We start from the raw sequence: 15,409 nt of genomic DNA, 5'->3' as shown, positions 1-15,409 counted from the left end.
CATTACATACAAAACAATCAAGTCCTTGAAGTAGGAGAAAGTCTCCATCATAACAAAAATCTCCCTTCTAGACTTGCTTCAACTACTTTTCCCCCCTCCCTTTTTGGCCTCTCAAGGTTGGAGTGCTTTTCATGACATTTTAAAGTCTGTATGAATAGAAAGCTGGGGAATTCACTCCTAGTTTGATTTATAACCAAAAATATCAAGCTCTTCTTGTTTCAGGCATGGACGTTTTGTGAATTGAGCATTGGCTGTACCACGGCTCATAATGTCACTTTTCTGCAGAGCCACTGTGGAAGAAAGATGACTGACTAAACTGGTTCCCACTGACTGTGACATATACTTACCAAAAGGAACAATTAGGCATCTGGTTTTCACTAAAATGCACATACACTGGCTAAATTCCACCTTCTGCAACCAGGATTACAGACTCTGGGTTCCTATGTAACTGCTGCTATTGTTGCGTGTAGTGAAAGAGAATTTTTATTTTGGAAAAAGAATAGTGAAGGTGACAAGCCTATTTGAGTGATATGTAATTTAAATCCACAATACACAATCTTCAGCATACAAAATATGTATATATGACAATGCTGGGGCAGGGGGAATATCACCTGGAGAAAATATTTCCACATTTGGACTTTCAGTCAGATTTTCCAAGTCTTCAGGTCACCCCCAAATTTTAGCATACCAAATGTCTCCCAGCTTCTCTTAATACTTAATAAGTTCATAATGATTTCATGTGGATCCCACAGTGACTATAAAAAGCCAAGTAATCTGAGGAACACTTTCCAATCCATTTAAAGCCCCAAGAATGCCCAGCTAGGGTCAGATGACATCATTATCTATAATTTATTTCAAGCGACTTTGGCTTAAAAAAATTTTTTAATACTCTCTGGATGAATTATAAATGTATTTTTGGAAGTAATTTGATTGCCTAATCAAGTAATGCCTTGCGATTATTAGTGGTGTTTTCTCTGCGCATGTTTGAAATATGATGCCCTTTTGATGTCTCACACCCCCGCCATTCTGCCCTTACTCCACAGCCTCGGTCCACACAGCCTGACAAGCCCGCGTGTAAAGGTATTTTGTTTGTATTCATATTATTTGTTCTAATACACCTGAGCTGATGTGTACATGCCTGGCACAAAACCAAACTGAGAAAATAAGATACACCATCCATCAAGTCTCGACTATATGTAGTGCTGTGCAGTAAAACAGAGCAGAATGCTAGCAGAAAGCTCTCAAAAGTTCATATAATTAAAACATCATTCTGTAGACAGTGTCAACAATCTGCCCATCACAGTGCATGCACTGTCATATCCTTAAAAGGTTGCATAACTAGTGGAGAAACATCCTGAGTGGGACAGTAACAAATTTCCTTTGCACAGCACAAAAGTGCCATGAATTGAACTAAGATCAGACTTGAAGTAGCACCCACCCACCCCTTCCATACTGGGAACACAGAGACACTATTCAAGAAAGGCTTTGCTTTATGGATCCTTCTCCCTTTGGCGCCCCCACTGATGAGAGAACAAGAGTCCTTAGATCTAACAGCTTCAGCACCCGCTGGCCATGAAAATCTTCAAAATGAAGTCCTGGCCTCCTGCCCTCAGAAGCACAGTTACTTACATGGGGGATGCCCAGTCCCCAGAGCTCCCTCCGTCTGCCAGAAGGTGATTTTTGTCTGGTCCGGGAGGCCCATGCACAGCTGCAGTCGTGGGCGATGGGGAGGACAGTGAGTCCGCACTGCTGGTAGGGGTGTCCTCCTTAGGAGGGTTGGAACTGTCACCTAGGGGGAAAAAGGATCAAATTTCAAACAAATACTCAGAGAAGAAAAAACTAACCACTAATAATTACATGGCATTACTTGATTAGTCAATCAAATTATATCCAAAATCACATTTGCAATTCAGCCTGAGAGTACCTGGGTGTTGTCTTTAAAAGTTGTGAGGGTTTTTAACCAAAGATGCTTAAACCATAAATAATACATAGTGAGGAGTGTTGTCCCCACTAGAAAACACAATAATCAAAATCAGATCAAATGGAAGACAAATGCCTCTATGGCAGCCACAACGACTTCCTAATCCCTAAGGAGCCCAGGAATAAACCAACGGCACCAAGAACAGCTCAGAACAGCACACCAGCCTCGCAGGGTCCAACCTCTCACCTTCCAGGCATTTGTTGGTTCTTTAAGCCATCCTTACCACTAAGTCACCACTTAGTGCATAATAAATTGAACAACTCTAAAGGAACCTTGTCTTCTGAGCTGGTATCTTGGATTACAATTTCCAACAGTCCAACATTAAAATCCCAGACAGAGAAATTTCCATTTCCTGGTTTGTATAGGATCAGGGAGGATGCTATACAAGTCAGGCCCCTGCAGCGACTGCACAGGATGAACTTAAACCAAAACTGAAGGCATTTTCCTAAATGAGTTGCGTGGTATATGAATTCACAGAGGCCCATTTTGGTAAATACGTTTAGTATCATTTGTACACATTACGGGTTTGGGTGGAAAATGTGGAAGACAGAAAAGAGAGCGCACAAGAGCAGCTGTTTCCCTGAACTGGACTTCACGCTCTCAGGGTACTCCCAGCTACCATAAAAGGCATCTGAACTGCACCCTTCAGAGCTTGGCCCTTCAGCCTAATCCACAATCCCCATTAAATATTAACTCCTCTGGGGTCCCCCGCAGAGGAGCAATTTTCTGTGAAGATGGCACAAACTTGGCCTTGATTTCATAGGTCAGGGGTCACAGCAGTGGCCAACAAACTGCCACAGAAGCAGATGATATACACATGGAGGTCCATAACCCCAGCCACCAACAGCTCCTGGCAGATGAAACCTTCATGTTTCTTCAGTCCTAGGTCCTAGAAACAGAGAAAGGATAAACGCCAAGAACAGCAAGGAACTTGCTCTCGGAAAACCACCTTAGATGGATTTCATATCTCCGAAAAATGAAGCACAAGAGAAACTCCAGACTCTTCTTAAGCCAGATCCCAAGATGCTAATCTTGAAAATTGACTATACAGAATAATTCTTACTGACCCCTGCCCCAGCGTACAAGTAAGGCTAAGAGGGAGAATCTTAGAAATGGAGATCTAGAACAACAGCATTCAGGAAAGCAGGAGTCAGAGATGGTGGTGATGGCTGGAAGAAGGAGTTGCTGACGAAGCCAGTTAGGGGAGACACCTGGATGACCCTGTGTAGAATATTCTAGTAGGGAATATTCTGCACAGAGACGGTGGAGCTAGAGACGGGCCCTCTCTCTGCAGGCAGGTCTGCTCCCCGGTCTGAGTCTGTCTGTTGCTAAAGACTATTTGATTGCTCCTTCAGCAAAGCCACTTTTTCCACGGCCCTCACCACAAAAGCATTTAGCTAATTGGAGAAACTCAGCCTCAGTAGAAGGGCCAATTTTCAGGCAAATAGACCAAAACCCACTGATAGACCACTGCTATGATTTCCTTTTATTTTCTTTCTGGGATACAGTCCACTTTGGAACAAAGGCTGCTTCATCCCCTGTGCCTGGAAAGCTCAACTCCATGCAGTTCTTTTCTGCAGATGAACTCGAGGGCAGTGAGGGGCTAGAACTCCAGCTCTCCCAGGCCTTTCCCTGGGCCCCTCAGGCATCATGAGCAGTGGCTCCCTTCACAATTAAGAGGGTCTCAAATGTAACCCCAGCACAGAGTAAACCCTGAACATTGGCCTGCATGATAGCTGCCATCGGGGCTCGGCCAGAAGTAGCAAAATATCATCAGTTCTGAAGCAGAACAGGATCACCTCGACAGCGACTCGGACGCCAGCCGCTCCCTGGCTTCAGGAGGCTGGATCCTGGCCCTTGGCCTCCTCTGGGCCATGCGCCCAGGCAGGACACAACACGGGGACTGCAGGCAGGACACGACACAGGGGAGCAGCAGCAGCAACTGAGAGTCAGGGACCACGCGATTACCCCACTCACCCCTACCAAGAGAAACCTGTCAATGAGAAGCAACTTTGGGGAACTGGAGACCAGGGTCTAACGTTACTTTTAAAAGATGCCTGAAATGTTTTTACCATCAGATACAGCAGCTCATTTACATTGTCTCTAATCCTTTTCCCAAGCAGACTGACACAGCACAAATTGTCATTCAACATATTAAATCACATTCTATTAAGAGAATTCTCTCTTCCTTCCTGCCAAACAGTGGCAATCTGAAGCCTTAAGTGAAAGTAATATTGGTAGAAGGGATCGTTTACGCAGACCGATCAAATGAAGAGACACCTCACCCTACTGTCCAAATGCACGAAATGCCTTTCTCCTTCACTGTTCAGGAAGGAGCTTATCTATTTAAGAGAATCACTGAATTTGAGGGAGAATAAGTATCAGGTACCTAAACACTAAATTCTTATAACCATTTCTGAAACTTTAGTTCACCAAAAATCAGATTACTGCTTTTTAACTAGTATGAAAATAATAAAATAATAAAACTTTTTTTAAAAAAAATTCTGTGGGCCGGGCGCGGTGGCTCACGCCTGTAATCCTAGTTCTCTGGGAGGCCGAGCCGGGCGGATTGTTTGAGCTCAGGAGTTCGAAACCAGCCTGAGCAAGAGCGAGACCCCGTCTCTACTAAATAATAGAAAGAAATTCATTGGACAACTAAAAATATATAGAAAAAACTAGCCGGGCATGGTGGCACATGCCTGTAGTCCCAGCTACTCGGGAGGCTGAGGCAGGAGGATCGCTTGAGCCCAGGAGTTTGAGGTTGCTGTGAGCTAGGCTGACGCCATGGCACTCTAGCCCAGGCAACACAGTGAGACTCTGTCTCAAAAAAAAAAAAAAAAAATTCTGTGTTCAATAATATGTGAAATAAAGATTTTAAGTCCTGTGAAACTAAATTTATAATTGAGAATTAAAGTCAGATACCCTCCTCGTTTTTCACCTATCACTCCTTTTAAGAGGGCATACAGCCTCTTCCCCTGGGTGTTACCTTTAACAGGCATCTACAAACAGAAATGACCTATGAGTAAAAAGGTTGTTCTGGTAAGTGAACAAAAATGGTGCTAAAGGACTTTCCTTAGGAACAGACTCCAAGATAAGAAACTCATTAGAAAACGAATGACCGCCATCTAGGAGAGCAAATGACTTCCTCACAACACCCAGTTTAATTCTCACCTTCCCCACAAAGCACCTGCCAACCCCTCTCCTGCCTCTGCTCTCGGTTCTCACAGCTGTAAGCAGCAGCAGTTTTGCATTTCACTGTCCTATCATTGTTTTATGACCTGGTTTTAGTTCCCCATTCTTTCAGGGTGGAGACCATGACTCGGTCTTGGTAATCCTTACGAGGACAGGACGTGATGCAGCGCCAGGCAAATCAGGAGTCCCTAGAAAATACCGTGGACTCGCTGCCACAAGGCATGCCATGAACAGGGAATGCCACTGCCTCTAGAAATGGAGAAGGGGAAAAAACCTCAAAGTATTCTCACAAAATCTGCACACAGTTTCTGATTCCCATCCTCTCCCCTTCCAAGCCGCAAGCATCTCTAACCCTCTTTATTCACTCAGCCAGCACTCACTGAGCTTCCACTTATGGACAAGGCACACCACGAAGGCGGAGTTATAAAGGTTGTAAAGAATCAGTCCCCAAATGCAAAGGTGCTCACAGTCTAATGCAGAAGACAGGTAAAGACCAACACCAGGAAAAGATGGTGTTTGCTATAATATGTCAAGGAGCTCGGAGACCCAGAAAAAGGAGTTTCTAAACCTGCCAGTGGCAGGGGTGAAAGACATGTGGGAGTCAAGTCCAAGGATTAGGAAGAAATCATTACCAGAAGAAATGGAAAGAGCTCCAGGTAGAAAAAAATATCAAGGTTGAAAGAAAAGCAGCAGGAGAGAATGTGGCCGCTGTCAGAGCCACGAGCAGTTGGATTCGGCTGGAGGACAGGGTCAAAAGGCAGAAAGCAGGTGTATGAAGTCAGGTAAAGAGTTTTGCATGTAACACGAAGGTGTGTGAACTTATTCTGCAGGCACTGGGAAGTTACTGCAGGGACTAAGCAGGGGAGTGATACACTCGAGAATGGATCCAGAAGATATTCAAGTTTACAGCCAACAGAACTCAGTGGATAAGGGTGAAGGGTGAGAAAGAAACTTAAGACGACCCTCAAGTTCTTTGCTTAGGCAACTGTGTGAATGGTGCAATCATTAACTGAAATAGAGAATAAAAAAATAAACATGGAGCAAATTGGGTGAGGGAGATTAAGACTAGTTGTCTACATATTGGGTTTGGGGTCTCAAGAAAAAGTCCAGGCAAGAATATCTAGAGGAGAGTTGGTTACACAACCCTACAGCTCAGGAGAGTAGCCCTGGCATCGTTTTATTGATTTGCCGTCATGCACGCAGAGTCGCAGTCAGGGCATTCGATGGGGAGAATAAGGGTGGAGAAGCAGAAAAGTAAGAGAACCCTGGGGGAATTTCAGATGTAAAGAGCAAGCTTCTCTCAACAGCAATGTTGGTGGCAGTGTTTTAAGTGCAGAAGAATGTTCTTTTGCAAATATTTAGGACTTCCCCACAAACATCAACTCTCATAAAACCTGGAGAAAAAGGCATTCAAGAGGGCACGCTTTTCATGACGGCAACCATATTTCACTCTTTAGTCTGACTTCTTTACGAGACTGAGCATATGAACAAGTGCTTTATTTTCATGAGGGACTAAAACAACCTTCAAAGAATGGCAGAAAATTAGACCATGAAGAAGGAACAAGAACTTGATAATTCTCCCATATCTAATAACTTAGAGGATGACTATATCTTTAATTTTAATATATGGATAAGCTTTGACTCTCGTTAGTTTAACTTTTTGTTCTGATGATGACACACTATTCTGTCCATTCATCTTCTGGTCATTTCACTGAAACAAAACTGCTTTTGCATTGTTGGAATAAAGCGTTGGGTTTCCCTCCCATTTCATTCGTTTCTTCTTTCTCTCCTCTCAAATGTATTTCCTAACAGTTAAGTCAGAGATAGTTCCCTTTAAGTCCCTTTCCTGCTGTTCTTCCACTTAGCCGAAGATGTCTGAGTATGGTAGGAAACCACAGAAAGTTTCTGTTATTCCTCAGAGATGGGCCATCTCCACCGCAGCAAGGCTATTCCATGTTCCCCAATCTTAAACATCTGGCTTATGCATTAGCAGAAGCAAGGAAGAAAAGGAGAAGACAGAAAAGAGGAAAGAAAAAAAAAGCATAAAAAGAAAAGATCTAATCTATTAGTTGGTTTTAATTTAAGCAAACTTCACAGTTACGCATTTGGTTAGCTGGAAGACAGCTGAAGACTACTACTTTGGTACACAAATACTCTTCTTATCAGATCAGAATAATCTTGGATGCCTCTAATTATCCAACAGTTAATCACTAGGATCAAAGGAAGATTTACTGAGAACAGAGTTAACTGCATTTATAACACAGTAATGTTTTTATGATAAAGTCCAGTCAGGAAATCTCTACCCAAGATGGCAATGAAATTTTAAGTGGAAACCCACCTCTCCTTCCCACATATGCTGAATAAAAGCAAATAATAATAATAATAATAATATTTAAAAAATAAAAAGATATAACTACACTCAAAAAAACCTGTTACACATATCTGTGGGTGAGAAACATAAAGGGAACATTCAGAGGTCAGTGGGAACGCCAGCCAAAGCCTCTGGTTCCAAGACCAATCAAAGCCAGCAGAACCAGCCAAATGCTTAAATCCTGTGGTGCTCCTAGTATCTGCCATACACTAAGCATGGGACAGAAGGGATAGGACCAGGCTCTTCGTGTGGAACGAGGGGCTGGGAGAAGCACTCCACACGAAACAGAGGCCAAAAATCTATGACCAAGTTCTCCACTTACCTGGGGAACGGATTTGACATTTCTGCCCCCTCATCCCTGCGACGAAAGTTCTATGCTAGCAATGGCAACACCTAGTTCTGAAACAAGCACCTAGGTGAGCCCAGGGGAGGCAACAGCCTGAGAGGGAAAAGAAAAAAGGAAGGAGGAGGGGAGAGAGGAAGGATCCAACCCACCATAACCATGCATAAACACACAAAATCCTTCTTCACTATCAACTTGGAAACCACAACTTCTAAGAACAGAACAAACTAAGACAGTCAGCAAACTCAACAAATAAGAAAATTCAGAGATGTAGAGATTTGTAACATAGAGAATAGAAGTGGAATTGCAAGCATCCAGGTTTCAGAAGAAGAAACAAACTGAGAGGAAGAAATATTTAAGGAAATGACCAAAGTCTCAAAATTAAAAAAAACTTCAAAGATCTCAATCTGGAGGACTGAGAGTGCCAAATAAAGGAAAACGAAAATCCTGCACATTAGTCACATTGTTGTGAAATTTAACATGATCAAATACAAAGAAGAAACCAAAAAGCATCTAGATAGAAAGAGCAGACCATATAAAAAAGAAAAAGGACCAAACTGACATTAGACTTCTCAACACTAAGTACAGAATAAAAGTGATATAATATTCTTTAAGTATTAAAGAAAAATAATTTTGAGCAGAGAATTGTATATTCCAACCGCCAAACTGCCATTCAAATGTATGGGTACAATAAAAATATTATCAGCCATAAAAATCCTCAAAGGTTGGCCACATAAAGGGTGATATTGATAATACTCTTAGAGAAATTCTTCAAGAATTTAAATAAAAGAAGTAATATATTCAACTAACTTAATGTCTATTATCTTAAAAATCTAGGACAAAAGGAAAAAAACATCATCAAAATAATCCAGGACCAAAATTCTAGAAAATACCAACATAGTTGGAGTGGATAGGCGAGAGAGAGTTGAGAATTCATTAAGTTATTTGTCTTATTGGGGGTGGACAAAGAGTTTAAGAAATCCATAGATAAATAAGACTATAAGTTTCAAAATAAAGGCAACTACTCTAGAAACAAAAAACAGAAGATATGTCATTGGAAGGAGCAGAAGGACATTTGTTTTTTTTGAAGAGAAAGCAGAAAAGAAGGGGAAAAGTATCAAAAATAAATGGATTAAATTCACCAATTAAAAGACAGTGACTCTCCAAATATATTTTCAAACCCAACAATATGTTGACTAAAAGAAATATGCTTAAAACAAAAAGACAAAGTCTGAAAAATACAAGAATAAAAGATGGATATACTAGGCAAATATGAACCAAAAGAAAGGTAATGATCTTAATGAACTACATGAGGGTCATTTTATACTGATAAAGGGACAAGATGATTAAACAAGGCCACAGCTTCAAGCAACGTGCCAAAAGTGTAAGGAACAACAGAAAAACCAACAATTATAGTTGGAGATTTTAACACTCCTCTCAGATACTGATATCAAGTAGACAAAAACCAAAGAACTATTATCAGTAATACAAAGCTGATATATTTCACACACACACAACTCACAATAAACAGAGATACACATTTTTTCAAGAAGAGATAGAATATTTTTGAAGGAAGACTATAAAGTCTTAATAAATTCCAAAGGAGGAATATTATACAAATTCTCCTGACAAATATTGTAAAATAATTAGCAGAATACACAAAAGGATATTCTTAAAATTTTCATATATTGGTAAACTAAACATGGTTAAAAAGAAAATCATAATAGAATTTAAGAAATATTTAGAACTCAATGATAATAAAATCATTTCATATCAAAATTATAAGACAAAGCAAAAAAATAAATCTTTATAGCTTTAAAATGTTTATTAGGAAACAAGATTTATAACATTTTTACGCCACATTTAAACAGGTATTTTTTCTAACTATTGATAGTCAAAGGACAGTCATGATTGCTTAAATATTCGAATTAAATTCAGTCAATATGAAGTTGACTATGAAAGTAGAATTCACTGAAATATATTTTCATCTACTAATTCAACAGGAATTACTTGTATACCATAATTAATACATACACCTACTCCAGAAAGTGAAAAGCTAATGTTCTTAACTGTTATTTTTATCTATTGGTATGTAAGACTTTCTGAAAGGAGAAAAAAAAAACCTCTGAAATCACAGTAGAAATCAATGAGAAAATGTGATCTGACACATAAAAACTCACTCTAAGTACAGAGAAATAAATCTCAAGACTAAACATCATCTATTTTACCTTTAAGGGTGGCTTCAACCAAAAACAGGTGGACTCTTCCACCAGCAGGGGGCGAACACAACCACTCTGATTCACATCCACCTCATGTCCTCCACCCTTGGGCCTGAATTCCTCCCTCCAGGCATCCTACATGTTCTATGTTTTCATTAGGGCCACCCAATAATAACTTAGAATCTCTTGATTAACACATTTCAACAGCTTCTTTCCCCAACTGATGTTTCTGTTCTCATGATGTTGTACCCAAAGAGGACTAAAGCACCAAAAACTCAAGTAACATCCGTGTATGAGGAGAGCCCAGGAGGTGGGAAGGGGAGAGAGGATAGCCCCAAGAAACACAGCTGGGTACAAGTCACAGTGCCAGACAGACTAACAGCCCTGGGAACGAAGTTGATGGGAAGCACCTGAAACTGGGAGGGGATTATGAAACGCTGCAGCAGGAAGAGAGTTTTGTTCATTTGGCTAACTTACATAAGCCTGTTTAAAACTAACCTTTCGGCTAAGCAGGAGATAGTCACACCCCAGTTTCCACCATGTGGCAGATGCAATGACATCAATAAAATCTCCTCCTAACCACAGTGACCTTCCCTCCTAAGTTTACCCAGGAGATACAGGACACTGAAAAGGAGAGTCATGCTGGCTATCAGGAACAGAACTACCAAACTCATTTCATATATATTCTGGCATAATTTCTACTTTACTAAAATAAAGTCTGGGTTGCTATATTTTATCACGTCAAAAACTAGTGCCTAATGCTACCTTGACTAGGATAAACTAAAATATTCCAAAACTTGTGTTTTCCCTCCCCCAGTTCAAAATGCTGTTGGACTTGACAACGTAAGTAAAATCTAATGCTGAACAACAAATGTAGAGGTAACCTATGTAAGTTAAATCTGTCTAGGAGCCAGTGAGAAGCTTCAGCCAACATAAGAGAAGCAATTTGAACCAACAATTGAATTTTCAGATTGATACAAATCAAAGGTATAGCTACCATCCCTTCTTTAATGATCTAGTGCCTGGGAAGAGTAGGGTGCACTGGGCAGTACTGTTCTCTAAAATGTGGCTAATGCAGGTCAAAGTATACTACTTGATTCATAAGAAATGAGACACTTTAGAATTGTTATATGGGATCAGAACAATGACCCATTTTGGATGGAATTCTGCTTTTTACAAGGACATCCAAAGATGTTCTAGTTGTCCATGGCCTCATCCTTCCTACTCAAGTCTTGAAAGTATATTATAACATGTGCTTGCTTTCAGACTAGTAGGTGAAAATTGTCATGGACAGTGAAACATTCAAGAATTCCTACTCTGAGTAAAAGAGTATGACTTCCAGAACAGCTTTACTACTCATTATTGCTCCAAAGGAAGGATTACGGTTTTGTCCAATATTTTGACTTTTGCATCTTGTCCTTAGCATTAGCACTCCAATAATTATTGGCTTTCAGAAACCAGGGCAGCCAGATACCCAAACTTACTGTGAGACTGAGGGAAATGGGAAAAGATCATGCCTCCAAAACACAGATGATCAACATATCTCACCTAGCTGTATTATCTAAGACTGGTTTCTTCCACGTAGTCCACTCCTTGGTTATTGAAGAAAAGTGAATAGGCTTGTTTCTTCACATCCTACCCAGATGCTTGGCTGGACAGAACATCATCGAATTCTAGGACCCTGTCCACCTAGGAGCTGCAGTCTACACATGGAACGGCCAGGGCACAGCAGCGCCATCTGTGAGCAGCATGGCTGAGGAGGGTCATGGTCAGGCCCAAAACCCAGTTAACACCAAACCAGAACAACTGGCACTCCCCTCATGTCTTTCCATATGCCAGTCAACTTGATCTAACGTGGCCAAAGAACTGAGTGAGATAACTTTCTTCCCAAAGCACTATCATTAAAGGCATCAAACAGGTAAGATCTGCAGAAAGAAATAGTCCAAAAGTTGAGATATTTTTCAGGCTAAATATTAATATTTATTCTCATCCTCCTCAAAACCCATGCCAGAGAATTATATCATATTATTTTTATACCTTAGTTTTAACTGGAAAAGTACACACACACACAGTTCCTTTATTAAACAAATCAGAATAATAAAGACAGGGTAGGGAATTCAAAGTTTGACTTTAAAATTGAACTTTTAAAACTGCAAATGTATTAGGCATCTTTCTTTAAAAAGCAAGTCCAACCTACCATTCAAAGAAAATTCTTCTTTACTGTCCATAGAGTAGTAGGTGTTAAATGATTACTGTTAGAAAACAGTCCAGATTCTCTGAAGAGAAAACCTTCCTTATGTCTTACATTAGGGGAAAAGGAGAGGAGCATTAAGGAAAGAAGATAATTGTGTTTCTCTGCAGGGGGAGGTGCATTGAGACACAGGTTAAAATTGCCAAGTGGAAGGAGAGGTTCCTAAAGTCCCACTTGTCCCAATTCTCAGTGACACTGCGAGTTCAAATAATGCCATCCTGGGGAGGGGGCAAAGTGCCCCAATTCCTCTCACTTCAGGTTCCCTCGTGAAACAAGACAAACCAAATGGGAACCATAAGGAAGCCAAATAACATACATTAACAAGATTAATGACAGTCAGTAGCTAGATAAGGAATAATTCACTGGGGTAGTGCAATTTATTTATCTGAAATCATGTCTAGAAGAGGTAAACACGACTCTCAAGGAAGTAGCTGCCCACCCCTCAATCCCAAAGGCACAGAAACAAAACTACATACAGATTTGCAACCCTCAAAATAACTGAATAAGAGAAGAGGCAACTCTTGAACTATAAATTAAAATGTCACAAGAAGGCACGAAAAGATGTAATGAAATTGCCATAAATTTATGAAGTAGATTTTATTTTCTATTGCCCAAAGATTTAAAACATTAAGCATAATACTTGCTGAAAAAAGTTGCTGTGACAGCTAAAATATGCCAAAAGTTTATGCCAGGGAAAGCTGATGAGAGAATCAGCTGTATAATCAATCACACAACAAAAACTCCAGACCTCATTATGACGTTACAGCAGCAGCTAACAGGCATTAGGTTACAACTCCAGGAACTACCTCTACCTCTTGCAAAGGTCGATGGAAGACGGCAGGAATTCAATTATAAAGCCAAGTAAGACCAATTCAGTTGCAATGTCAACAGAAGTCAAAGCAAATTGCTTTACTCTATAAAGCACAGAGCATTTTTATATCATAATCACAGTCCTGGGGCATTATTTACAGACTCAAATTTTTGCCTACATAAACAAACAAAAAATATAATAACCACGGACTATTATCCTTGGGAACCAAAAAGTAATCAGATACTGAATCAAAATGCCTACCATAAACTTCTGAGGAAGGCTGCCACTTTGACAGCTCAGGAAATTTAGAACAATGTGCTTGGAACACAGACTCTGGCCCCGCTGAGACAATGAAGGCTGTTACACTCCTCCCTATCCACTCCTCTCCTAGCTACTCTTCTCACCAGAACATTTGTTCTTATCAACAGCCTAGTGAAGACGCTAGCAACCAAGAAGCCTAGGTATTACACTGGACAAAAACCACCACAGATAAAAGACTAAATTACATTTTCTTTGAAAGCAAACCATATACGAAAGTATATTTGAAGCCCTTCTATGTCATCCATATCAGGCCCTCAAGAAAACATAAGCTAAAATTCTTGAATATGTACTACTTATTGGCTGGTGTACATCCATGAACTCAGTTGTTCTTGGCAAAAACCATGTCAAAGTTTTATTGCCCAAACTTGTGAGGCTTAGAGGGGGATTTGCTGAGACCATAAAAGACATCAAGAGGAGGGCAGGGATTTAAATCCAGGTTAGTTTAAATCCAAACTTAACCACAAACGAGTCTACCACTCACTGAAACTCTTTGCTGCCTCACTGTTTCCAGCAACAGTGACCCTGAAATGCCGGGACATGAGAAATGCCGTGGCTATGAGAGCGCAACCTCGGTAAAGGCGTAAGATGCACTAAACCCGGCAGGGCAACGCTAAGCAGTAAGGGCCAGTCGTTCTCGGTGTGGTGCCAGGGAAGTCTCTCCGGTCAACTCACGCTAGAGGGACTCCAGACCCATTCTCGAGCTCTTCTTCTCATCCCTTCTGCTTCAAAATCCTAAACTTACACCCAACACATCAAGTACAAAGTGCAGGCTGCTTCACAGTTAAGCTGAAACTTGTATAAATTAAATCCATATAAAGGTATGTTGTGTGTGTGTAGATAGGCAACAAGTGGATACACTATAGAAAAAAGTAGGAAAGACAGACATGGATAAACAAAATCACCAGACTCTCACTGCCTAAGGACAACCATTGTCATAAATGATTATTTTTCCATATTTATTTCTATGCTTGTAGTACATTTTTTTACATCGGTTTTCCTTTAAAAGTGAGATTATTTTGAAAATTGCTTTAAAACTTGTTTCCATTCAAAAGCATATCGTGTGTATTATTTCTATGGAAGGCTCGAAGCTTGTGTGTGGTCAGCAAGGGATGTGTGTGGTCAGCAAGGGATGTGCATGCACATCTGCCTGCGCTTGGCTAGGCTGCCCAACACAGGTCCTCTTACGAGCACATCCATACAACAGAACACACAGAACGCTACACAGCAGTAGAAAAAGGACGAAGTTCTCTTTGTACTGACAAGAAAAGCAACACAAGATATTCTATAAAATTTAAAAAACAAAAAAGGTTCAGAACTGGCTCTTGAGTACAGAAGGGGCTAAATAAAGATCTATATTCATATTTGCTTACATATACACGTAAAGAATTCTAGAAGGATAAATAAGAAACTATAGGTTTAACCATATAAACCGATATTAAATCATTTTTGACATATACGAATAGCAGTTTCATGTGGCACAACCTTACCAGGAACAGTGATCATCAATCCACTCTGGATCTCAACTCTGGAAGGAGTTCAGTCTACTGGCTAAACCACATGAAATTCTCAAAGCATTACTATTTTTAACCTACAAAATGGGGGAAAAATTGAAATTGCTAAGATTAATTTTGGACCTAAAGATGGCAATTTTATATGGATCAACCTATTAACATCAGTGGTAACAAATCTGGTTTGCAGATGCAGGAACTGAGTTGATGGGACAGAATAGAGTCTCTCTACTTTGTATCTTTTTATACTCTGATTTTTTCAAACCTAGGAATACATTATTTAAATTTTTTTAAAAAGAAAGGAGGGGGCCGGGCACGGTGGTTCACGCCTGTAATCCTAGCACTCTGGGAGGCCAAGGAGGGTGGATCGCTCAAGGTCAGGAATTCGAGACCAGCATGAGAAAGAGACCCC

The 15,409-nt window shown here is 40.4% G+C and overlaps 1 protein-coding gene across 1 annotated transcript in view; it reads right to left on the bottom strand.

The window, feature by feature from the left end:
- ARHGAP10 (Rho GTPase activating protein 10) overlaps positions 1-15,409 on the bottom strand; it is a 285,825-nt gene that overhangs the window by 25,642 nt on the left and 244,774 nt on the right. The window contains exon 19 of the mRNA XM_012660012.1: positions 1,630-1,789. Within this exon, the coding sequence (XP_012515466.1) occupies positions 1,630-1,789 (160 nt within the window). The remainder of the gene's footprint in view (positions 1-1,629; positions 1,790-15,409) is intronic.

The sequence above is a fragment of the Propithecus coquereli genome, unplaced genomic scaffold, assembly GCF_000956105.1.
Source record: "Propithecus coquereli isolate 6110/MARCELLA unplaced genomic scaffold, Pcoq_1.0 Scaffold65, whole genome shotgun sequence".
Classification (NCBI taxonomy): domain Eukaryota; kingdom Metazoa; phylum Chordata; class Mammalia; order Primates; family Indriidae; genus Propithecus; species Propithecus coquereli.
This window is presented reverse-complemented; position numbering and strand designations above follow the sequence as displayed.